The following is a 26,068-nucleotide window of genomic DNA, read 5'->3' on the forward strand; positions in this document are numbered from 1 at the left end:
AAACAAGTGTGGTAAATTCTTTTCCATCTTTTTGTATTGACAGATTATTGGGAAATGAGTTTCTACTGCTCTGCTATGAATGTTATACATGCAGCAAGTTTGTTATTATTCACCCTATAAACTGTTATGACAGACTTTTAAAGAAGTCAAAGACTAATGTTGGGAAATGCATTTTAGAGTCACATAATACTAAGTATATAACTTAAATTACACACTGGATCCATCATAAATGATCCCTTCCCACCTGCTTTCATGTCTCTGAATTAGACTGGTATTAAGCTTGGTGTTAAGGGAAGCTTACCTCAGAAAACATTAATTTTTTAATTTATTTAATATTTCATGATTAAATGTCACATTATTCACGTTCATTGTATGGCACCTTTTAAGATGCTACAGAAATTCTCCTTTTTCATTGTTACAGGACTAGAATTAATCTCCTCCTTTCCCAAATAATGGCAAATATGTCATATGTATATCATAATGATATATTAGTTAAAGTTTGCTTATGCACTTAGACCGCATTAAATTTCTAATCTAATCACAGTTATCTGAAAGGAAGTCCTATCCAGTGTTACCTTTAGAGACAAAATATACGGATAATAGTTTTTGTCCTTTATGGAGAAAAGGATCCTTTCTGATCAATAAAAAAGGATTAGGAGTTTTTTATCCTCTTCCTGGTTTGACTGAGCTTAAGATGTTCCATTAGTGTTCAGTACATGTACTTCAAATGTGTACTGTTTCTTTCAGAGTTTGTTTTAAATACCCCTTTTGCTGTCAATGTGACATTGTGGGCTTGCTGCCAAACAGCAGAAACCTCTGCATCACTGAACTTTCTTGCCTCAAATAGCAAGGTAGCAAATTATCACAAAATTTCTATGCCCAGGTGCTTCTTATGGCCAAGGTACAATTCTCTTTTCTCTGAAGTTGCAGCTGTAAGAATACTCTCTCAAAATTTTACCTTTTTACCAATTGGATAATAGATTACACAAACTGAAAGACTGGATTAGAATATTTCTGTTCAATACAGTTGCAGCTGCTTAGTGCTTTCTGTGTATTTTGTGCCTCATGATATTCTGTTTAAATAGAAGGCAGAGATGTCATTTTTTTCCTGCCCTGTTAAAGTCTTGCTGTGCTCCTAGTGAGTGCCACTCCGCATCAGTTTTCCAGTAATTAGTTTTCAGATCATGTTCTCCCCAAGAACCTCCCTTCAGAAAAAAGTCTCTCCTAGAATTACTGAGCAGTTTCACAAGTTATTTATCAGCCTAAGTCAGAGTTTGTAAAAGAGTTTGTGACATATTATTGCTATTCTTGCTATTCAGTTAATGGGAAGATATCTGTGACAAAGCTCCAGCTGATCCAGCTTGGACAGCTGTTTGCTACAATGGTGATAGTCATTGGTCTTAAAGTATTATAGATATCAACAACTTAGACATCCTGTCTAACTCCTGCATTTCTAATACTACTGGAGACTTTTTAATTGTCATGAGTTCATCCCTGAAGTTTTGCATGTGTCAATAGAGTTAGCATGTTTACATATAAGCATGTGGTCAGCTGAGTTACCTTTTCACCCCTTCCTACCATAGCGTGAACAAGAAAATGCAATGGCTCGCCTTAAAAAGCAGCAACAAGAGCTGGAGCACATGAGGCTGCGCTATTTGGCAGCAGAAGAGAAAGAGCTGGGAAAAACAGACCGACAAGAGCTGGAGGACATCAGAAATGAACTTAACAGGTATTAGAGCATCTCTAAGTTTTGTTTTGTTTTTCCCCCCCTCTGCCTCAAAATAGGAGAAGGCTCAGTTAAATGAGGATTATAATTTGCTGTCAGTCCAGTAAAGGAATACACTTTAGTGTCCCTTAGGTAAAGATTGCTCATTTATAAAATGTAACACTCCTGTATTATAGAAAATCTATGCTTAAGGCCACTGTACCCTGTTTTTTGTGCTATGATCATCATTGTACTGCACCAGGCTTCTTTTTTTTTATTTTAAACCTTTAATTCTAAGCAGAACTGCTGCATTAAGGAAAGAAAGAGGTATTTATTACATTCTAGGTCTTCTTAGATTCTAGGTATTATATGAACATTTCTTTTACTGGTATTTATTTTTCTTTAGTATAGGGATAAATTTTTTTAATAAAATTCCTTATTTCATTAACTTCTCAGTAGATAAGTAACTTCCAAGAGTTCATAGGAAAATAATCAGAAGTTTTTAATGTGGTGTATCGTCTGATACCTTCCATTTCATTAACATCAGGCTAAAGCAACAAGAAGAAAGAAAGCAATTGCAAGATGCTAGAGAGAATTCTGCTGGTAGAGTGGACAGTCTTCATTCTAGAAAACTAAATGAGAACATGGATGATTATCTATCTCGTCTGATAGAAGAGAGGGATACCCTGTTGAGAACAGGAGTATATAATCATGAAGACCATATTGTAAGTGAACTTGATCGTCAGATCAGAGAGGCTATTGCAAAAAGGAACAGCACTAATAAAAGCATATAGGAAACTATAAAAAGTCAGAGCCTAAGTTGGAACAAAGTAATTAATTTTGTAAACCTGCAGTTCTTACTCTACAAAGATGTAAGGACACGCTTAATTTTGCACGCTGTTGTTAGCCTTTTTGAAGTCAATGTAAATATTTGCAACATATTAGGTTAAGCACAGTTGTAAGTTTTACGGGGGGGGTGCTGCTTTTTAATGTTTTTATATTCATATTTATATATGTGTGAATATATATTTATTTTGTGTACTCTTCTGAAATGTTTTCTACCTCTTTTTGCATCACCCTGGCTAGATTGATTTGTAATATTTTTATGGCCCTAAAGTTTTTTGTTCAATATTGTCATAATTTATTACAATTTTTAAAAAAAGATCTCTTCAACAGTACTAGGAAAAAGTGACATTAGCTTAACCGAAGTTCTGTACTTGAACAAATGGCATTTCTTATCAAATTGCAAGATTGCAAGGTATTCAATTTCTGTTTCTGCAACCGTAGTCAAGATAACTAAGTTCTGTAGCTGGTATTCTTTTAAGAGCATAGGTTTTGTAAAATTTGTAATAGCCAGTGACAAGATTTTGACCGGGGGGGGGGGGGTGGGAATCAAAGTAAAATCTATCAAACAAACTCCATGAAATACTGAGTAACTAACAACTTCAGGAAGAATATCCCTTTGGTGTCCTAGCAGTTTTGCACATAGGCCTGTAAGGATGAACATGTGAGGGGGTAAAGCCCTAATTCAGGAATGCCTGTGCATGCTTATGTCCATCCCTAATGAGCAAAGATATTTGAAGTGCTGATTAAGTGTATTTACATACCTCCTTTAAATCTGAACACATACATAATAAAAGTAACAAGAGCATTTCTAAGTAAAGATGTTTTCCTTAATCAAGGTCTAACCCATTCACAGTGACTAACCTGCATTTCAAAGCATGTTTTCTCGATACCACTTAAATTGTATGTAATTTTTTATTCAGTTGTTGAAATATGAAGACAAAGTATCAAGTTGTTAAATACCGGAAGAGAAATCTGCCAGAAATGTTAGTTTGTGCATAATCACAGTTGAATAAGGACAGTTTTGGATTCCAGCCTTCACTCAGTTGCAGTGATTTTAAAATCATATGTGCGGACCTAGCTAGCAACATAAGCTTACAGCACTGTCCTACCAATGGGAGTTTTTGTCTGTCCTGTTGGCACAAATGTTCTTCTATTTGAATCTTGTATACTGAGAAGAAAAAAAAAAAAAAAGTCTTAGGATTCATTTTGTTTTAAAATGAGCAGATACCCATGCAAAAATTCCTTTCTCTGAACAGAAGAAAATCAGTGTACTTCTATGGACATAACTGTATAAGTGTTGCTTTCCTTTTTTGGATGGTATGTGTTACAGAATATAGACTTTATATTGCACCTGGGTGTGCCTCTTAAGTGCGTTGCTTCTCCTCCTCTAACCATTAACCAGCCTCCTGTGTAATAAACTGCTTGTTCTGGCCCCTTAGAAAAAGCTTTAAACAAGTCATATAAATGCCAAGATCTTTTTCCATGGAGAATTATTACTTATCGATGCTAGATTTCACAAGAAATGCTTTCGTGATACTTTGTACACTTATTTTGTACTTTGTACTTGTATTTTTAAGTGTGTTCTTAGAGGTCCCACTCTGCTAGCAAAAGCAATAATACATGTTTATAAATCAATGGCAATTACTTTTAAAATTTTTTACATTATGGCTGCATATCTTATCACTGATGCATGATCATATGCAATTATAATAAAATGAATGAGGGGGCTGCTTGTATTTCGAAGGGAAGACCTGCTCAAGCCATTTTTCTTCAAAAGCTTGATTTGCTAGCAGTGTAGTTTCTTGTTCAAACACTAGGGGGGGCATTAGCCTTAAGGATCTCAGAATGGTTGGGTTGAATGTAAGAAAGAATTCCTATAATGAATAATTGGTGATCTTTCAAATTGGTATTCTTTGACTTTTCAGGTGTGTTATTAAATAAAATTCAAATTTGAAGTATTCTTGGAATTTTATGTGGGTTTTTTCAACTATGTATTTGAACAAAAACTTTCTTGTTTAATATTGCAGAAAATTTGAAGTTTTAATGCTTTGAAGCCATAACATTGATATGTTCTCTTTCAAAATTAATTTCCTGTTTTCATTTTAACCCAGTAATAAAACAGAAGTGGTCATGTTGCTTTGGAGTTTAAGAAGAAACCACTCAGATGAGTATTTTTTAGTAAATCAAAGTAATAGTAAATATAAGGTGGGGCATTTTTCTTTCTTAAGTAAACCTATTTATAAGCATGCTGATTTAAGCTATTTCGGTCCACCTTAAGTCACTTAAAAGTCACTACTTATAGTTTGATAAGCATTAAATTTTCTGATTCTTAAATAAGTTATTTAGTATTTTTGTTTTGTTATATAGGCATTGTCCTTAGTATTACTTATTTCTGTTCAGATGTGAAAGTATTCTTTTAGGCTTAATGTTTGCAGATTATACTTCAATTTTTCTTTCAAGCACAATGTTTGAAATGCTTCAGTCCAAAATAGTCTAGAAAAAATATATTTGTATGAGAGGTGAGTTCAGTATTATTCTCTTTTATATTTAATTTGGGTTCCAGTTGGCTTCTTGTTGCCTTAAAGCCATTTATGGTATTGTCACACCTCAGTTTGAAGGTGATAACAATTAAGTGGAAAGACCAAATATCTTTTTTTATCAGGTTTTAGAATATCTCTTCATGGCAAAAAACAAATGCATGAGATAGCAAGCTTATTTTAATTTATCCAGCATAAAAATCCTACTGGAAATTAATGTGTCTACAGTTCTCAGTCCTGCTTCTATAGCATTAAAAAAAGGCTGGGGTTGGGGGGGGAAATCCAGGCCCTGCTGACATCATTGCAGACTGTTAATTTTGATGCAGCCAGGTTTCACTAGGGAAGCTGATGTAATTACTTCAAAGCAAGTAATTTTACTAGTATGCTTGCAGTGTAAACCCAAATGCCCATAAAAAATAGTAGTTATACTGGGGGATTTTTTTGTTCTATTGACAAATCAGTTCAAGCCTTTATCTTCCTTAGTCCTCTGGCCTAGAACTTAGAGTTGGTTCTGAATAAAGAGACTTAAGAAGAAATTACATCCTATATTTGTCCACATCCAGTCTTTTAAAGACAAATCAGTAGCCTCTCTAGACATGAAGATATCTAGAAACACTGTTCTTGAATGTTATTTTCCTGTGCTAGAAGATCCCTTCTCTTCTCATTGTGCTAGTTATTGTTACACTGGCAGGGATGTGCCAATATTACAGAGCTTAACTGCCACGAGGTTGCCTGAAGTTATCTAGTATGAGCTTAAAGGTAAAGCAGCAAATGCGCCTGTAATCTCTGTTTGCCTGCCTTCAAATGAAACTTTAGCTAAGACTTTGAGAGCTGATGCAGAAAAATGGGCCTTCTTCTCTCTGCTAGTTATTAGAAAGTTCATCAGAAAAATCGTCTCTAAATAAATTCTTAGCTACTTAAGCAGCAGAATTCATTATGAAAAAAAAACCTGACACTAAATTATTTTAAAAAGAAGAAAAGAGCAGTGTTTTGCTTTGAAGCTGGATTATTAAAATATATAGTTACATGATTGATCTTTCCAGTATATTGTTTTTTGGGGTGAAGCTATGACTCTATCACTATAATATTTTAGCAGTTATCCAACACTTTCACCACTAATGCGCTTTCGGAAATTGCTGTTGTGGAAAAGAAGCAATGTTATGTCTGGCACTGAGCTTTCAAGTATTCAAGCCACAGTTCTCCTTCACTGAAGTCTAAACGCTTCTGCCTTCCATGCACTAAGATAAACCTTAGTGCACAAATAAAGATGGAAGTCTTCTATCATATCTTCTAAGTGCTACTGAAGTATTTATACCAGTTATTACATATTTACACAATTATTTATTTTGCTACTACTGTGCCTAAATGATCGTGACCTGTGTCAAGTCTTGTATAGGAAGCACTATCCCTGCTGTTGTTAAAGACAGAACTGTAGAAGGCGGCTGTATACTTAGATCTCATTTCATTTGTTTCTCCAGGGGGTTGTATTAGTAGTGTTTTCATTAGAAATGTTTTTACAGATGTCAGCTATCCAGATATGAAGTCTCTGTGGTGGAAAAGCAGTCAGGAGTTTGGCATTCAGAATACAAAGAAAAAAAAGTCAGCTTTGAGAGACTAATTTATAGAAAAATAATTTACTGACTTTCTGATGTATAAATGTACAGTAACCCCATGGTGACTTTAATGTAGAGTAATTGAATGCTTGCAAGTTTAGAAATTATTTTCTATTCTTAACTTTAAGAAACCATACAGCCCATCATTCCCCATCATAGAAGACTAAAATAGTCCCCATTAATAATGCTCTTGAAAAAGCAGCACCCACTACTTTGCAGTTCAGTACTGTTTTTTTTTCCAAGTGAAATACTTGTAGTAGTTTGACAGCATTTTTAAACAATTTATGTATTACTGCAAAAAGTTCTGTCCTAACAATATACATACAGCACTGATCACTGTGGAGTTGCACTGTTACTGAATGTTTGACCAAAGGGTTTTGGTGCAGTTACTGAGACATAATTGCATTGACAAAATAATATGCAATCAAAATTCAGAGTAGGTTTACTGGGGCAGAGGGAATCTAGCAGAACATTGCCTTTATGTAACTCAGTTTTAACTGTACTGTGAGAAAACAATGTAAAAAATGGTTCTTAGAGAAGACTGATTTATTGCCACTATCATCATAAGTTTTGTTTTACAAATACAAATGTAAATAGGGCAGCAGAATTAAGGCAATGGGGTTGTGACTGAAGCAGGCAATCTAGCCAATAAATGTTTTATAGAAATTAGCATTAAATGGTGATGGTAAGTCTTCAACATTTTGGCAATTGTTTAATTGCTCAGCATTAGTGGGATTTTTTTTGTTGTTTTGTTCTGTTCTTCACTCCTGGAAGCAGAGAAGAGAACTTCACTGCTCTCATGTTAAGAGATATTGGTTGCACAATACGCTAAACCATTAGTGTGTTGGCCTGAGTAGGCTATTTTTGGAAACAAGATTAAGGTTGTAATACAGCAGGTAATCCCAACTAGGGCTGAAAGGCAGAATAAGCTATTGCTTGCACAACCATCACAGAGACAGCCATGAAGGCTGAGAGTCCTGCAGCACTAGGCATGAAGTTGACAACTTCACATCCAACAGAACAAGACAGTCTGGTAGTCTATGCTTATAGGCAGTAGTTTAAGCCAATACGGCTGATATGTTTTCATCAATATTAACACATACTTGGTTTAAAGCACAAGGCCCAGCCTGTTTTTCTGAGGATCGTTCAGGCAATGTAGAGGAGAAGTTATTAGACTGTATAATTATACACTGGTACAACAATAATGTTTTTGACTGCTATTTTCCTAAATGTGGGTGCCTATGAGGCTTAAAACATTCTAGTTTGCTGATATATCCTCACTTTTATGATACTGACCAATTATTCCACTGATAAAATGGAGCTAATAACCCCAAAATAAATGAGACAATTAAGCAGGATGCCAAAAGCAAGACCACGTAACTACCACAAAGAATCAGTACGTCCATCTGCATAACCATGAGAGGGCACTGCTGTTTGTGGGAAAAAGTGTACATGTGTGTGTGTGCGCGCACGCGTGTACTAGTGAGATTGACCTGCCCCATCCTTTCCTAAGTGCTGGGTTTCCTGCTCTTGCCATTACTTCAGCCTCCTGCCTCATGCAGATGGCACCGCACCGCATCACATCACTGTATGTGGTTAACTTGCGGCTCAAAGAACTGGGAAAATGTCCAGATTTGGATGTTCCTAGAGTCTCAGACCCAGACACATGCTCCTGCTCCCTCTCCCATCCTGCAGAACAGTTACATATTGTTTCTTGATCCATGACTGTATCTTCCTGTTAAACATATATAACAAATTATTAAAATAAGCCTAAAGGTTTATCAGAGAATAAAGATTTTTATAATATTGATTAGTATTTCATTTTCATAGATTATTATCAATGCAGATGGAGCATAACACTAGAGATGAGTAGGCTTAGCAAGAGGAAATCTTAGAAGGCAATATTTATGTAATGCACTGTAAGGGAAAAGCAATACCATTTGCTGGGCAGGGTAGCAAAGCCTGCCTACCTAAAGCTTGTGTTGCAATATTCATGCAAGGTGGCAAACTATTTCCATTAGTGTAAGGGGATCTCACAGATAGACAGTGGGTTGGGTACAAAGTATGCAATTTCTCTCCCTGCCTCTGCTGTAAGTGTGTTGAGTGATCGTAAACAGGGCTCTGTGCCTCTGTTTCCTAGCTGCAAAATGAGAATAATGGTGGAAAACCCTTTTGGTGTAAGTAAGTGGTTCACAAACTGCTTTAAACTTAGCATATCTGTGTGCTGGACACCAGCTTGTTAATGCCCTGAAAGGGATAGTTGCTAGCTTCTGCCAGGCTGTTTCTCCAGCAAGTGAGCAGAAATTATTCACACTACCTAACTTTGCGCTTGTTTAGTAGATAAATTGGTATCTTCTTTCACTACTTTGGTTAATTACCAATTCACCAAAAGTTTTTAAAAAAAGTAAGTAATTAATTTCTAGGGAGATTAAGGGAATCTAAGGCTGCAGCCTCTCAAGAAAGGCTTCTTTTTTCTTTTTTTCTTAAGCTTCTTTTTAAGAGATGAATAAAAATAAAATCACTTGGTAAGGGCAGATAAAAAGCAAAAAAAAATCTGAGGTTTTGGGCCTGCCCATGACAAGACTGTACATGACATGGGGAAGCACCGTTTACTTCTGTCTCTCTCCCTATCGGTAAGATGAAGGTGGCTCCTCATTATAGCGATGTTTTGATGAACAGCTAGTTAATACTTCGTTGTCACAGCCATTTGGAAAAGAAAAGGTCAGATATTGTTTGCCATCTCCTTCCTATTGAGTGAAAAAGCATTTGTGAGGGTTTTAGTGAAAACTTTTATAGGAAAATCATTTCCTGTCTTCTCCATATTGAAATACTAATAAAAGCAAATCCTGATTATCCTAATAAACATGACAGATACAGTTGGAAACGAGTCTTAAAGCAGGGGAGAGCCAACTCATAACGAAAAAACACTGAGCCAGAGGATGCCTGTGCAGGACAGGTCGCCCGGGAGAAGGTTGCCAGGTCTCTACCCTGGTCTGGAGGTCAGCGCAAACACAGGGGGCTGCTGGGCCACAAAGCCCAAACCTCTCCCTGTATAGCTATTTTTTGGCAGAATGGAAAGTGTCAGTTCTGCAAGTTTCCTTGGGTTTTCTTTCTCTCCCTTCTTTTCATGTTCATTGAATAAGTCATTCACAACATTTGCACCATCACTCCTGGAAATATCCCACCACTATAAAAGGAAAGTATCTTAGCTCAAATAAATGCTTGTAGAATTAAAAAAAACAAATGACCGCCCACGTCTTTATTTTGCTTACTGCTTATTTTACCATTCAAGTTTCAGCTAAAAATGCATTTCATGCTTTACGGAATGCAATCCGTTTCAAAGCACGAACAACATACCAACTTGTGTACCACAAAATAACAAGTTTGTATGAGTACAGGCTGGTCTGTTGTTTATACTGCCAGATTCAAACTTTTAGTTAGATAATTTTTGGCAGTGAAAGCACCTACTCTGTTACTTACACACCAGTTAATCCTGACTTACAGGAAAAAAAAAATCCACCCAAAAAAAGAAAACGAAAGTCCATTTATGACCTCTAAAGTCTTAGCTTAACTTCTACACTGTAGTAAGAGATGATTTAGGGCACATCACATTAATGACTATAATTCTTAAAATCTTTCTTCTATGATGTCAATGATGTCAAACATTAGGTCTTTAAATACTGACACTGTTTTACGCAAAAGTTTAAGAATGAAGACTGAATCAAATGAAATACAAAGCAACTTTTAGTAGGTTTAGCTCAAAATTTGTTCTGTTTAACCTAGCAAAAGAGGAGAAAACAGCCATTCAGAAGTGTCTGCTTTTTGACAGAGGATCAACATCTACTATGAAGAATAGAAACATGAAGTAACCAGACTATCCATATGTAGTACAAATGAATGTATGTATATATAAATATGCTGATGCATGATGGAATGTAGTTAACAAACTATCAAGGTTTTCTTCAAGGCAGAAAGACTTGCTTTTTCTTATCGAATTTTTCTTAATTTTCTTCTGTTGTATAGAGCAGTATTTCAATGGATGGGCATCCAGATTGAGTAATGTAATATGAAGAAACAAAATTGGTTTGGGGAACATGGGACAGGCAACATGTAACCTAGAACTCCTGGCTCACAATATTTTTTATTTCTGATTCTCTTATTTATATGGAGCAAAAAACAACCAAACAAAATCCCAGTGTCCTTTACTAGCTTCCCTGCGGAAATTTTTAGAATTCTGCATTTATTCATTTTGGTCTCATAAATGCATGTTTTTAAAATATCACAATTTCAACTCCCTTTTCTAGCTCCATTTCTGTTATCACAGTATCTATTTTAATGGCTATTAAGCTACAATGTCCGTACCTTATCTTTGTCAGTTAATGTATCTAATTCCACCATCCCAGAGGGAATAAACCTGAAGCTAAAGCCTGCAATATATTAAAGAATCAAGAACGCTTATGCAGAACAAACAGAGGATTTAGCTTGGATAAACAGCAGAGAGCTCAGTGTCTTTTATGTCCAGAGCTCAGGACTGGAAGAAGAAAATGACTATAAATCATCCCTGTGAAACAACATAACATAAATGTTGTATGTTTATTTAAAACTTTATACAATCATTTATCTGGGCTATAGCTCGGTTTCAAAAAGTGCTCTGCTGTAATGAGGTACTGAGACTAGCAGTGATCAAGAGTAAAGTGATATATAGTCTTCAACCAGAATTTGCTTATGGGAAGAATGGAAAGCACTTAAGCAGACACCAAGTATCTATAGCTAGTAGATCAAGCAGGAGGATAATGCAATAATAACAAAAACTTTGATAAATTTTTTCCTGTTTCTCCTCAAAATATCACATTTCTTGTAACATGACATTGTTTTGAGAGCTAAGCAGCCAGCAATTTATGCCTTAATTTTCACACTTGAATAAAGGCTGATTTGTTGTCGTTGTCTGAGGTATGACATGTTGCTCCACCAGACTTAAACTAAAGAACCAGGCTAAATCTTCATCTGGCCTTGCATTCCAGCAAGAAGCACTCTTTAAAATATGCTGCCTTCTACTCTGGGTAATAACAAGCACTTCTGCGAATTCAAAACTTGCAATTGTTAGGGTTTTTTTTTTTCCCTAACATGAGAAATGGCCACTGATTATGTATTTACTGCCTACAGAGATAGGCAAAAAAAAAAAAAAAAAGCCTAATGCACAGGGCCAGCTACCCGCTGGCTCATGGGCCCCAGTTGAGCCATCCACGGTGAGCGGCACAAAGGCGCTGAGCCACAGCCTGCGCATGCCGCCATGCTTGTGCACAGTGCTTTCCACCACTGTATTTTTGCCTAAATGTTATTTGGGTTGCTCTTTCTTTGCAGAAACAACCAGCTGTGACACAGGGGATCCCACCAAATGCTTGGGGAAAATCTGTGTTTGGCAGAGGCAGCTTCTGCTGAGGTTTCAGGAGCCTTCCAGCTCCTGTGTGCCACGATTTTCAGTGTTGCCCGACAAATCTCCCGTCCCTTCAGCAATATATTCAGGGCCTGAGTGCTCTAATTTTTTATGACTTCCTGAGCTGATCTAGAGGCAGCTTAAAGCCTAAGTGTTCTGTATTACCAAGAACATTATTATTTCAGTTTGCAGGACTGCAGATTTATTAGCGGTCCAAGAATTAACCATTAAAAAAATAATAATAATCCAGTCGCACTGTTTGCCACTTGATTTTTTTTTTAATTTCATTTTGAGGTCCATAAATAGAAGGGCCTACAGAGATGAAGCTGACAGAAGCACTGTAGCTGCTATCAAAAACACAAGAGGTAAAACACCTTCTCTCCATCTCCCCTTTTGCTCAGCAGTTGACAGTGCCCCTTTAAAACAGCGCTATGAAGAGCACAGACACATAAATACTTCTGTGCCTATGCAGCTCCGGATATTTTCAAGCAAATATATTTATTATGTCAATAACGATAAAAAAAGATGACTTATTCAATAATTCATAATGGTTTCAGAGCTGCTGGAGGCTAGTAGGGCTCACTTTACTTTAGATAACTTATAAATGTAGATTATTTCCATGACAGACTGAAATTACTTTCTGATGAATATTTATTTGAGCTTTAATTTTCTTATTAACCTAATATATTCTAGAAAAGAAGATGACAATGCTACCATCTTCTCTGCACTGTTCTCCCAGACACAGGTAGCAAAATACTCTAGGAGCACTTTGCAGAAGCAACATTTTAAGTGTCCGCCCAAGCTGCCAAAACCGGAGCAAACTGAGTAACGTGGGACATCTTTGCAGCCGAAGCCATCTTGAGAGTCTAGCCTTTGGGTTTTGGTTTTACTGATGCCTCCGAAAGGCAGAGGGAGGGCTGCGTTTTGGTCATGCCTGACCAGACATCCCGTGGGGACGGTGTTGCAGCCCACATCTTGCCCACGATGTGGCGGGACAGTCGGGCGCCGCTTCCTGGGCCGCCCTGGCAGTGCAGCAGCAGCTATGGGGAGCGTCCTGCATCTTTTGGAGGCTTATCTGCGGTAGGCGAGGGTAAGCTCCTTGCCTGTGCAAGGCGTATATTGAAATAGAAGTGCTATTCATCTTCTTGAAAATAGTTCAGATTGCCTCTTCAGCTGCCCTATCAGGGCAAGCAAACTATTGCTGGCATATTTTCCAGAGGATAAAAGTCTAGGCGTTGTGAATCGTAACACTGAAGCCTGGTGGGAAGACAACAGGACTGGAGAGGACGAGAGCACCCCACATTCAAAATCTGACACAATGTCCCTAAGGTTTGTATCCTCCTTTTCTTCTCTGGATAAAATAGCAAATTCAGGATATTCTATTGAAAAAAAAAAAAATCTGTATGTATGTACCTATCTATCTATCAATCTATATATATCTTCAAGCAGCCCCAACATTTTAAGCAAGCCCTGAAATTTGCTCCTGATGGAATTGAAACAGTGAAGAAAGACTTATTGTACATGCAGAAAAAGATTCAGAGAACAAATTTAGAACAGCATTGCTAGCTCTTTGTTGCTTAAAGTTAATCTTTACAAGCTAACGGGGTTTGAGCTTGTAAACAATGTGTTTATACTGAATGGAAAAATAATTCTTAAATATGAAATTACCCTATTAGTTTAATTTTGCACACGCGAAAAATATGCAGCTGTGGGAATCCATAAATACAGGCCTGGTTAAAAATAACCCTTGCTCTAACACCAATAAAAGCTAGCAACAAACGTTTGAAAACTTGAACTCCGCACAAATATGCAAGGAAAACCACGTGGGCGCTGGTTGGAGCCAGTTTCCTGACGGAGAGGGGGCTCCTCCGCCAACAGCGGCAGCGCCGAGCGCCTGAGGCACGGTGGGTGGGCAGGCAGCCGCCGCCGAGGGGCCAGGGCCTTCGGGCCACCTGTTTGGTCCCCGAGGCCCAGTGTCACCGCGAGGCCCCGAGCCCCGTGGCGCGGCAGCCGTAAGTAACCTCCCACGTGGCACGCGCGCCCTCGGCATGGTGCACGGCTGTGCCCGCCACGCTCAGCCGGGTGCGGGTGAACACCACCCACTCATTTTAATCACTTAATAAGTTACTTACGATATGCAACTAAATATTTAGTTGTGCAGAGGACAGCTTGTCACAGACAGCTTTGTTGCTAATGTATACAAACGCCGGTATGGCTCTGGCTTCCTCCTTCCACGCGCAAAGATACGCGCGCACTGGCCACAGCCTAAATAAGCTGATTTATTTGTTTCAGTTATTTGATAAGTGCATCATACCTCAAACCCTAAGAAACCACTTTAGGAGGATTATAAGTTTTATGATGTGAAAAGATTACCCTGAGTGTGTTGAGCAAAGTTTATATTCAGAGACTGTGCAGGAGCTGAGGTATTCACAGAGGTTGGGGAAAGAAGGCTTGATAGATAGGAAAGGGATTTTCTTTGTTTGCTGCACTTTTTGTTGGACTCCCCCCCACCCACTATTTTTCCATTAAAAGAGTGGCCCCAGCAAGCCCCGGCGTTATTAACCCTGTGACTCTCCACCGCCTTTTTTTCCCCCCACAATGAGAATTTCAGGATATACATTAATTTTTTTTTAAATTAAGAAACAGTAAACTGAGTCGCAAATGAACAGAGCAAACAAGAAAGGCACCGGGTTACGCGTGCGCGCTGTGAGGCAGCACGCTGCTGCGCCGCACCAAGCAGGGCTGCACGAGTGCGGGCCGCCGCCGCCGAAGACACCCACCTGCCCAGCCACCGGGTGCCCAGAGCCTGCCCGGCCAGCCTCCCCCAGCTCTGCTTTGATTCATTTAAAACCTGCGAGCAGGAGGGAAGGTTTGGTGCCGCGGCAGGAGGGTGGCAGGTTCCGGCAGGTTCCGGAAGGTTCCGGGTGGCGGTTGGGCCCCGCTGCTGTTCAGGCTCCTGCGGCCGCACACTGCTTACCTCAGAGACACGCACGGCGTCACTGGCCAAGCTTGCAGCCGCTTCTCCACACCCAGTTCCGGCAGAAAGACCAAGCAGACGCTTCTGGCACCGCAGGGGTACGTGCCCTGGCTAACGTAGCCTCCAAAGCTCATTTCAGTCGCAGCCCACTGACCCAGGGGCCACGGTTCGGGTGCTAAGTGGCGTTCAGAGCACCCAGCCGATGTGTTTTTCCCCCAAGGCCCTGCCCGTCCCCATGTCCCTGGAGCAGCTGCTCCATTAGCAGGATGCAGGTCCCAGGCCCCCACGTTGCCACCTCCTCCGCCTCCCCCACCACCGGTCTGGCTCCAGAGCGCCAAATAACGCGATCACGCCTGGCTATAGGCACCCTGCAATACCCTACTGTTGCCAGAATGGCATTTACATCATATTCTGTCTCCCGCGTCTTTTGTGAGGGAGTTTTTATGTGGTGTCACCAGGAAATACTGGATAATACTCTTTATTAGCCTCATGATACTGTGGCCCATCAATACTTGTCTGGGCCTGATGAGATCATGCTATGATTGTTAATCAAAGTGAAGAAATGAGGTGGGGGAGTGGGAAATACCTTTAAAAAAGATTCAATTAGAAAAAAAAATGTTACAGGTAAACATGCAATATGGTTTTCAGCACAAAACAGTGAGCAGCCAATCAGCCCATGTTTGAAGTTTAAACCTAACTTTCATTTAACATCAGGCATGTCTTTTTTCAAGGAGAGAAGAAATATTGCATTTGCAGTTTATGCTTGTGATCAGCAAGTGGTTCTTTTAACCACTATCAGCCTCCTTAAGACCCTTCATTCAGAAAAGCACTTAAGAGCACAGCTGGCTTTAAACATATGTAGTGTTACTAGGACAGTCTCATTTATTTTTCATTAGGCTAAAAGGTTTTGGCTTTAAGAGATCATCTGACACAGCTCAGTGTTGATTACTCATTCAGAAGGCTACTCTCGTCTTGAGTTTTTCTGCTTTGGCAAGGAACTAGTTGCAAGGGGAGGGACTTCTTTGCATCTTCTCCTTAATAAAAACTTGGAGCTGGGGCTCGTCCTGTTGCCAAAAAGATGCCAAGCACCGTGCAAACAAAGTGAGGGATGCACCAATGCAGGTGTCTCCACACAGCAATTGCGATGATGAGCCATAGGGGTCACTTTGCAATATGGCTCTGACTGACATCCAGTTTCCACAGCTCATTACTGTTGTTTAACACTGGTATTGCACAGTTCATCTTTGCAGCACTGCCCAGGGTTAGGGGAGGGTAAACATTTTATAATGGAGAAGTGGAGGTCAGCCAGTTAAATAGCTTTTTCTAGGACTATAGCAGAAGTCAGGGTCAGGTCTATAGCTAGAAGGCCAACGTCTCTTCCTCCCAGCCTCTTCTTTCACTTCCTACGAGGTGCCTTTTGGACTGTGGGCAGTGGTAAAAGCCCAGTATACTTCAGCAACACACTGGTTGAAAACCACATCACTTACAGAACCTATTTTGCTCACCAAACTAAGCAAGAAATACAATATTGAATGTTTTATATCTCTCAGGCCAAACTAATAATGCCAGATCCTAGGTATTATCTGCCAGGTAGATTGTCTTCATCAAGCTCATGAAGTACAAATACACTCTCCTTGCTGGTTTTATGCCACGCAGAGATTTTCAGGAAAGGAATGAAGGAAGAATAGGATTGGAAATGGAGGTCTTGCCCTACAAAATGGTTCTTGTGGAGGCTGGTAAGTCATGCCAGCAGGGTGTTGTAAGACTGCTTGCAGCACCTCTCCCTGTACTGGTCCAAGGATACAGAGAAGACTTTGTTTTGCACGGCTGACCAGCTGCTGTCTTTCATCAGCACAATACTCTATTTTGTAGCAAGAAAAAAAATAGAAATCCTATTGCATTGTCCCTACAACAAGGTCCTCCCCTATTAAATGGGGTCATAGAGACCTCACCTTTGGGAAAAAAACAGGTGCTAAATAGGACAAGCAGAATAAAAAGCAGAGGTGGGAAATACACCATATGTAATAATTCCTTCTGTGAATTAATTTCATGACCATCTATAATCAATCTAATAGCCTAAGGCAAGTTGCAATAGCACCTTATAAAATACCAAGTGCTATATCCTCCATTGCCATAAATTATCAAAGTTCTATTGATTTTAGTTGGGAATTCACTTTGCATTTGATGATTATTCTAAGCCACTGTATAAATACAGAGACTACCATGCAACCATATCTCTGTTATCCTCAGATTCTGAATAGATAACTCTGTGTGTTGATTGTGTACTTTCACTAGGGCTATTAAGCATTGAGGACCATGAAACCTATTCCTAGAAAGCAAGGCCTAAAGTACTGCTAACATTGCAGTCTCCTAGGGCTCTGAAGTGTTGGTGGGAGCTTGGGATGGCGAGACGTTCACTGCTCACCCTCAGAATTGCATACTGCCGAGCAGCTTCGTGCTGGCCAGGTGCATCCCCGGCCCCTTGGCCCCATCCCCGTAGCTCTGTGAACACTCAGGCCACTCCTGAGTCCTGGGGTCCTTTCCCCATTTCCCCACCCTAAGCCTGGCCTTGTCCTTCCTCCTTGCCTCAGAGCAAAGGATTTGGAGTGGGTCACACATGATACGATAGGTCTCACAGCCAAAGGGACTCAAGTGAATGTTTTTGGAGAGTCCCCAGAGGTATTTAAAGGATTCTCACAGAAGATCATCTATCTGAACTTTGACACCACTTCAGAGACTCTCCTGAGCCTTTTGTCCAGAAGGTACTGCAGCCACATGTAAGGTCTCTATTGTTCATTCATCTTCACAGCACTGTGAATATGCTCTTACACATGCTCAATACAGCACTGAGTTCAGGGCTTTCATTAGGGGAGAGGAGTAGGTTTGGAAGAGTGTATTCCCCCCCCACCCCCTTCAAATGAAATGCATGAGTTCAGTGAACATAGACATCACAAATCTGAATAAGATTCCGAGTAGTAAAACCCAAAAGCAGTGGTCGCAAATCAGTAGATGCTGTTAGGAGCCAAACATGATTAATTTAATTAAAAAGCAGGAGCCTCTATTCCCTCTGAGTGAGGCAATAGAAGGAAATCCATCTAAATGAGATGCAAATGTGTTTCCCCAAGACCTCAGCTTATCCTGCTGAGTATCTTTATTTCTGTTCTGCTCCGAAACAAACAGGGAATACACATTTAACAATAGCGACCTACTTCCTGGGTTTTCCTGAAACAGAGGCACTGCCAAAACCACTCCTGTGCAAGTCCTGACATAAGTGATGATTGCATTGAGTATGGGGACAACAAGGCTGTTTAAAAGCACAAATTTACTGCCCTTTGATTAGCACAATTCCTGCAGGTCCCATGAAATTCTTTCAAATGGATATCAGGTACAAGAACAAAGTGAGAAATCAAATACAAATGTGCTCTGCTCAAGGCAAAAATCTGTGTTTGTGGTTTGTTTCTATTTCACGTAGAACTGTGCCAGTTGACAGCATATCTGATAAACAGAAAAAAGCATTAAAGAAATACACAGGTATTGGCGGAGTCTTTGCGTCAAGAAGGGCCCATTAGCTCATGTTGTCTGACCCTTTGTGTATCAGAGGGCTTCACTTTTCATCCAGCAGCCCCTGGATGGAGCCTAGTAGCTTCTTTGGTTAAAATCAACTTGCATCAACAAAAGTACATCTTCCAAAAAGACATGGAGTTTAATTTGAGGGTGTCTGTTTGGACACTAAATCTGTTTGTGCACGTGGAGAGCCTATATAGCTGTGTCAGGATGACCGGAGGAGAGCGCTTCAGCTCTTCTGGCAGGTCCATATCCTGAAGCAGCCAGCAAGGGGCAGAAAATTTTTCTAACTCCATTGCAAATACTTTCTGCTAAACACTTCCATAAACTTTCTGGGCACTATAATTCAACCCTGGATTTGAGCTCCAGGCTTTTATTGGTGAGGTATTTTGGCTTGATCTTAAACTTCCAAAACTGGAAGCTAAGTTTTGAATAGTAAACTGTTGGGCTGACTATGGGTTATATATACACTCTTGATCTGAGTTCAGCAGTTCTTGTATTTCTAATGATTTACAACGAAAACAGTGTTTCAACAGTTCTATGCAGTTTTTCTCTTTTTCCTCCCACCAGAAAGGAAATCAAATCATTCACTTTTAAATTATTATGCTTTCAGTCATATTTTGGAGTCCTTATGGAAATATGTAATTCTGACTATTGTAAGACTGTCATTTCCAATAGTTTAGAGCTTTTAGATGATCTTTTTTTTCCTATCAGGCTCGTGACAAAATTTCATATGAATAAGGTAAAAAGGATGGAAAACAATTCAAGGTGCCCAGTGGCCATAAAGAAATAGGAACACATACAACAAAAGTGATAAATATATTACTTCAAGATTCTCCTAAATCATATAATGAGGGAAAGAATAAAGAGCAAAGACTTCCTCTGCACTTATAGCAAGCTATCCCTCTTAATCAGGGCAGTAAAGGAGCATGACACAATATTTGATTTCAAACTCGTGGTTTACTTGTCAGAGGCAAGAGAACTGGGAATTTTTTGTGTTTTTTTTTTTAATATATAGAAGTCTTCATACAGTTTTGTTTTATCAGTTCTGAACTTTGCATGATATCTCCCTAAGCTGCCTCCATGTGTTCAGTCATTACCACAGAGTGACATTCGTTTTCATTTGTGTGCTTTTCTCAAGCTAGAGGAGGCCATCAAATTCAGCAAATGGAACTTCCTGTGCCCTTAAAATGAAATGCAGGCAAGAGGCAAGTGATGAAAGATATGCCACTTTCATTGTGATGTAAGAGTAGCTTAAGTCCAATAGAAGATATATGTACATACAAAATATGTATATATATTTCTATTTTTTTTTTACTGGTTTCTGTTACTCCCTTCATTTTTGCTTGTCTAATAATACAACCGCATATTAGTTTAAAGCTAACTTAGGAAACTATGTAGCTTCAGGGACTCATAATTTTTTATACTTCTGGGAACTTCCTGGGTCACTGTCAGTGTTCCCACAATAAGGTGGACAAAGTAAGACATCACATGGCCACTTCAAGATGCCTGTCACTCATCATGTGGGTTTTTTTTTTTTCCTAACAATTCATTAGATCTCCTGGGAAAGTTACTGTACCTTAGAAACCCCTTTATGGGGTAGAACAAGATGATTTTTTCTGGTAAATGGAAACATGACATTTCAACCACTTTCCCCACCCTAAGTACCAAAGAAGGTCACTCACACAGCTCTCCACAGTCAATCATCCCCATCAGACAGGCACTACTCTGTTTTGCTCTCATTTAAACCAGGATGTGTTTGCATGTCTCATTAATTTGTCATCTTCCATTTGGGAAACATTCTTGCACAATCAATGGAAGTCAGCAGGTAAACCTAAATATTTGCACAGGCTGTACCTAATGAGATCATTTAGACAGCTGTTGACAGTAGGTGTCACAGGGACAGGAATCCATCCTTGGAAAGAAGGACTACAAGAATGCACACAGCATACACACACTCTCCACACACGCATAGTCTCTCTCCATAAAAACCCTCTACCTACATGAATACATATGCACATAATGCATGCGTAATGCAGAAATAATGCTGAAGCTCAAATTGAACTTCCACACATGAATAAAACTAATCGTACTATTTAAATACAATAAAAACATGAAGAGTTGCATTGCCAAAATGTGCAAGGTCACATTGCAATGTGTCGGCTGTAAAGATTTCTAAAGAGCCTGTTTTCTTGAGTAATAGCAGTTAGAGAAATGCACTTATCTGAAGAATGAGACTGTTACAGGTTTCTGTAAATCAAATCTTAGCCAAAGAGAAGTTCCCTAATATCCATTTTCCACTCACCACTTTGACTGTAACACACATACTGGGCTAAATCCTGCTCAACTCATGCAAGGAATCCACTTAAATCAATACTGGCATGACTGGCACTATATAAACACCGAAGATAGATTGAGTGACAGCATGTGAGCATAGGCAGGAGGATTCGCCTCTTGCTACACATGAATATTCATAACAGTGTTCCTGGGCACGCAGATCCCATGCAAGGCGAGAGCTAATTTTCAAGATGGATCCTACCACTTGCAGAAAGGACTGGTGAAAAGAGAATTTTCCTCATTGCATGGCCTTGAACTGTTACTATTAAACTGAGCCAAAGATAGGTGATAAAAAGCTTATTGACTGAAGAGTAAAATGCAGCAGGTCCACAGCTACCACCTTTCATGCTTTTATTACCCCTCCTACACCCTCAGGAAATGCATTTTGTTAATGTATGTCTTTGCGGGTCATAGCAGCACTGAGATCACTGAAAGCCTTTTGGGCTGCCTCTGAGACGGGTGGAAGTTTTTACCCTAAAAATTTTCCCTCACAGTTGCTGGGACCAAAGCAGCAAGGCTCTCAGCCCTCACACCTTCCCTTCGCAGATGTATGTGAAATCAGCTTGGCTTCTTTCAGAACAAGGTGTAAGGGGGAGGGTTAAACACAGCCATTTCTGGAAATGCCCCAATATACAGAACTACCACAAAAATCAGTAAGTAGCAGTCTGAAGGTGGTAAAATAAAATTCAAATTGAACCTGGGGAGCCAGGCTATTATGCCAGGAGCTGGCTCCTGACAACATGCTGCTCCCCATCCCGCTTACAAGCGCATCTGAATTTGAGGAGCTAGGCACGCTGGCCTGTATCTTAACACTTGATTCTCTCTTCAATAACTAGCTAGTTAGCCTGCATATAGGCCACGGCTAGCAAATATTATCTACATCTGTAAAGTATTTTTTACAGATTCTGTTAAATACTATTATTCATAGGAAGCCTTACAAAGTCTAAAACTACATTCACTTCTAAGATATAATCGCATGTAAAGTCTTTTTTCTTTTTCTTTCTTTTTTTAAATCATTTTAATGCGATCATTTGTTGGGCCTTAGGGTAAAATTACATTTCACAGCTCCCTTGTTCCCATGCTATGGTAAAAAAGAGATTGATGTCTGAAATTTCAACTGTATTTGTCTTACAAATTTGTCCGACTCCCTGGAGAATAATTGTCTCATATCATTTGAAGGCTGGTAATTCCTTTGGAATGACCTCTGTGTTATAATTACAGCAAGAGTACTAGCATGAAGCTAGGCAAAGTGAAAGTTAATGTTCTTGGTTTCTAGCTTTGTTATTCTTGTTAAACTGTTCCCCTTTAAAAGAAATACCTGGAGATACGGAGTCTTACTCAAGAGGGCTTTTTGCAGATAACACAAAATGTCTTTTTTTCTGCAGAACACTTACGCGCATTAACAATTATCTGAAGGTTGCAATATATTCTTAAAGTCATTGGGCATTTCTGGAACATATTAGCAGAACTGGAAACTTTAACACGTTGTTCACCCCAGAATCATTTATTTTCTCCTACTTCAAATGTTTTGAAGTTTTTGACTATAGATTCAGCTGTGGTTTGTGTGTATTATTTTTTCTACCATGATATGGGATTGAATTGAGAATAACCTAAATACACATGCTCCTTAGGAAAGAAAGTGCTGTAGAGCGGGGAAGAAATCTAGAGAAAATAGTGAACAGATCAAGAGACATACAAAATTAGATGTGTGCTTGCAGTAGTAGCGAAAAAGGCAATGCAATTTGGAGTACTGCTTTGTCCCATTTGTGCTGGTCTCTGTGGACCAGTGGAAAGTGCTTCATAGCCCTCAATCTGCAAAGTGCTGGGACAGCGTGAGGGGGTGTAAATAGAAAGCCTTCCGCAGAGCTGGTGGTGTATTCTCCCTGGTATGCAAGCACAGGAATGTAGAATTACTATTACCATTATTAGGATTTAAATGCTCAAATCCTGTCTGCCTCAGTGAAGTGATAAATACCTCAAAATATTATGCATTATAGGGTCTATTCTATTCTTGATTTACAAGGCCAGTTACCTATAGTAACCTCTGTTAATGTTGGTGGGAGTTTGTTTTATAAATCTTCAGTGCACAAAGACAGGACATTGGAGTTAAGCTGTCATGATTCTTCTCTTTAAACAAATCCAGTGACATGTTCCAGTGTCCAATTTCCTTTAACTGTACTTCTAACACACATTTTTAATGTGATAACTGAAGGTAAAAATGCAGCTTTGAGTATGGTGGAGCTACATGGATGCTTCATTTAAAAACTAGGCATAGACTCTGCTTAATACCTTTGCTCTGATCACAGTTCTAAAATGACAACATTTATCCATTTTTATCAATGTTAGAAGAGTATCTGAGATATTATCAAGAAACTCTGCTCTCCTACAGTGGACGCTTAATATTTATTAGCAGATGAATTTTCACATGACGTATGGCCTTAGACCAGTTCATCTACAACCTCACCAGTGCTCCGAACATTAGAGCTCTCGAACACTAGGAAGGCACATCTTCAGTACTGAGTGACTCGGGTTCCTAACTGCTTCATTACAGCTAGGACTAAAACAAACTAATATTCCACCAACTTTTTCTTTGTGCTGTCTTGAGCAATGTCCATAGCAAAAATTTAGAACAGAGAATTCTGAAACTGGCTGATGAATCTTTCACAATTGTATGCACGAGCCTACACTTGCAGGCAGCAAGGAAGTCTTCATTCAGGTTTCAGCTGCTGAGTTCCCTCTGTTTTTTCCTGTGTATTTTCTGATGATCCTAGAGTGTCATCCCTAGTTTACAAGCTAGCAGTAGTGATACATAATTTTATATTGTTCAGCTGATTTGATGCGTACATGGTTTTTATTAGTTTAGGACACGAGGAGCTCAAATTTATGTCATAAATGACCTAGCATGTTCACAAATGTATGTGTACAAAGTCCCTAAAAAAAGCTTCCCAAAAAGTCCTTTCAGTTAAATGACTTGATATATTCGTAAAGCAAGACTGCATAGAGGCAGTCTGGTGACAGAATTAGAGGAAAATGAGCAACTTTGTTGAAGAGTAATGAGAATTAATGTTTTGGCCATCACACTTGATGGATATGTTGGAAAAATAGTTAAAGTGCTTGCTGTGCTAATGTCAGCTGACATAACAATTGTTTCCAGAGCACCAGACTTCTGAATTCGCCTATAAAACACTAGGGAACTCGAACAACGCAAAAGAATGTAAGGTTCGGAGGGAATGGGGGCAGGGAAAGGAAAGAAAAACATTGTATACGTTTGGCTACTTCCAACTCATTTTTCCCCATTGAAAGAATGAACATAAGGGTGTCTCAGCTGTAACCCAAGCCAAGTTGGGAAGAGCTTCAGTACTGCTCTCTTTAGAGCAAGAACCACCCTCCTCACTTACGAAGCTGCACTGAAAGAGCCTTCAATCCATGCCTTTAGCCCTACATCAAAACGCAAACTGGGTTATAGAGTGAAAAGTTATACAGTCTGTGGCATCCCTCGACTAGCTCTAGACGGTTCCCTTTGCCGAGCTCAGAGGATCCAGGCACGGAGTGAAGAGCCTGGTGCTCTGCACGTGCAGCAGGGCAGGTGGCACCATCCCGAGCTTTGGCAGAGCCATCTCATGGCACAACCCTGCCACCGGGCCGCCTGGTAGCAACAGACAAGGCGAGCTGTCTCCCACAGCAATTACAGGAGGAGTGGCATTCCCTTCACGGGTCAGGCCAAAGCACCCCTGCATCAGGGATTATTTTTGGATACTCATTCCAGCTGAAGTGTGCTTCAGCACCCTGACACAAGTCATGCCCCAAAAAAGTCCCCCAAGAGCTCTCAGAAATCTAACACCCTCTGTAAACCCCTTTCTGTAAAGAAATATATCATTTTTAAGTGCATTGTATAGTTCAAGATACTACAGAACAACTTTATGTGGACTGGACCAACCCGTGTTTGGCCTGGCAAATGCCCACCAAGGTCCTCTGCCATAGTTCTCATGTTGCACACACTCATTAAGACACCTCCCTGTAAGGAGGTCTGCATAAAATAACAGGCATAATATGCATAAAATTACCAGCTTTCACAACTGCAGTGCACAGAAGAGCTCAGAAATTACCAGAAAAAAAAAGAAAAAAAGAAATTTATAGTGCTGGAGTAAATTGGAAGACATATCTAATTATTACTATGGCAATACCAAAAACTAACTCTTTTATATGAGGAAAGACCCATTCTCACATCATATATGCACAAAAACATCCTAATAGTTTCCCATAGACTAGAGACTTATTAGCTGAAAATGCAGGAAAATATATCATCTCTATCTTTTCTTCCCCCCTACCTCACTATACATTTTGTTGAAGTTATGTAGGAGCCTGCATGTCATTTCTTTGGACCCGTTCGTATATCAAGGCAGTGGGATGATCTAAAACACACACTTTGTGCAAAGAGCAGCTTTGTAGCTCTTGTGATCGAGCACAGCTGAAGAAGGGATTTCCATGGGATGACCCTTGGTTCCCACCCACTACTAGGGCTGCGATGCCTGAGACTGCTCATCCAGTTTATTGCAGAAGCCCCAGGAGGCAGCTGTGAATCACTGTGAAGGAGAAAATGTCCTTACTGCATAGTATTTTTGTGTTTTTTTCCCCCGCAAAGGCCTGACCCAGTGGGGGCAAGCCTTTCATTAGGACTTATAGTTTAGGTTTTAAAGCTTTCCTGGTCCTTGCGCATGGGAACCCTGTACACTGCTACTCTCCTAGCATACATACTTATACACACTGTCTTTCCACTGATTTTAAGGTAACCAGTTGGGCTCTGGAAATTGCTTAAAGAGCCACAGCTGGGGTCTCCCTTTTGCAAGATGATGGTTCTGTTTAGCCCTAATAGTGTACAGTTTACTTTGATCATTGAAAGTGTTAGCCATTTTTAAACACTGACTCAAGCCTCATCTTAGAAGGTTTTGTTTTTTCTGGCTCTAGCTTGTCCATTTTTCCTTGCATGAAATACTTGCAAGACCACCAAACTCTACAGATAGAGAATCAGCAACATTACAGCAATTCCACCAAAAG

General features: G+C 39.6%; 2 protein-coding genes across 7 annotated transcripts in view; one reads left to right on the forward strand and one right to left on the reverse strand.

Annotated features, from left to right (window-relative positions):
- The window catches only part of CEP120 (centrosomal protein 120), a 34,307-nt gene extending 31,231 nt beyond the window's left edge, over positions 1-3,076 (forward strand). For both annotated transcript variants that reach the window (XM_067315367.1, XM_067315368.1), the window contains 2 exons: positions 1,584-1,729; positions 2,253-3,076. In XM_067315367.1, coding sequence (XP_067171468.1) covers positions 1,584-1,729; positions 2,253-2,499 — 393 coding nt within the window. In that variant the 3' untranslated portion in view covers positions 2,500-3,076. The remainder of the gene's footprint in view (positions 1-1,583; positions 1,730-2,252) is intronic.
- Positions 1-26,068, reverse strand: part of PRDM6 (PR/SET domain 6) — a 146,649-nt gene that overhangs the window by 23,525 nt on the left and 97,056 nt on the right. Inside the window, exon 8 of one of the 5 annotated variants that reach the window (XM_067315373.1) lies at positions 3,109-3,719. The exons of the other annotated variants lie outside the window; for them this stretch is intronic. Coding sequence (XP_067171474.1) covers positions 3,644-3,719 — 76 coding nt within the window. The 3' untranslated portion in view covers positions 3,109-3,643. Of the gene's footprint in view, positions 1-3,108; positions 3,720-26,068 lie in introns of those variants that run through there. 5 annotated transcript variants of the gene reach the window in all.

This window comes from Apteryx mantelli, chromosome Z (genome assembly GCF_036417845.1).
Source record: "Apteryx mantelli isolate bAptMan1 chromosome Z, bAptMan1.hap1, whole genome shotgun sequence".
NCBI lineage: Eukaryota > Metazoa > Chordata > Aves > Apterygiformes > Apterygidae > Apteryx > Apteryx mantelli.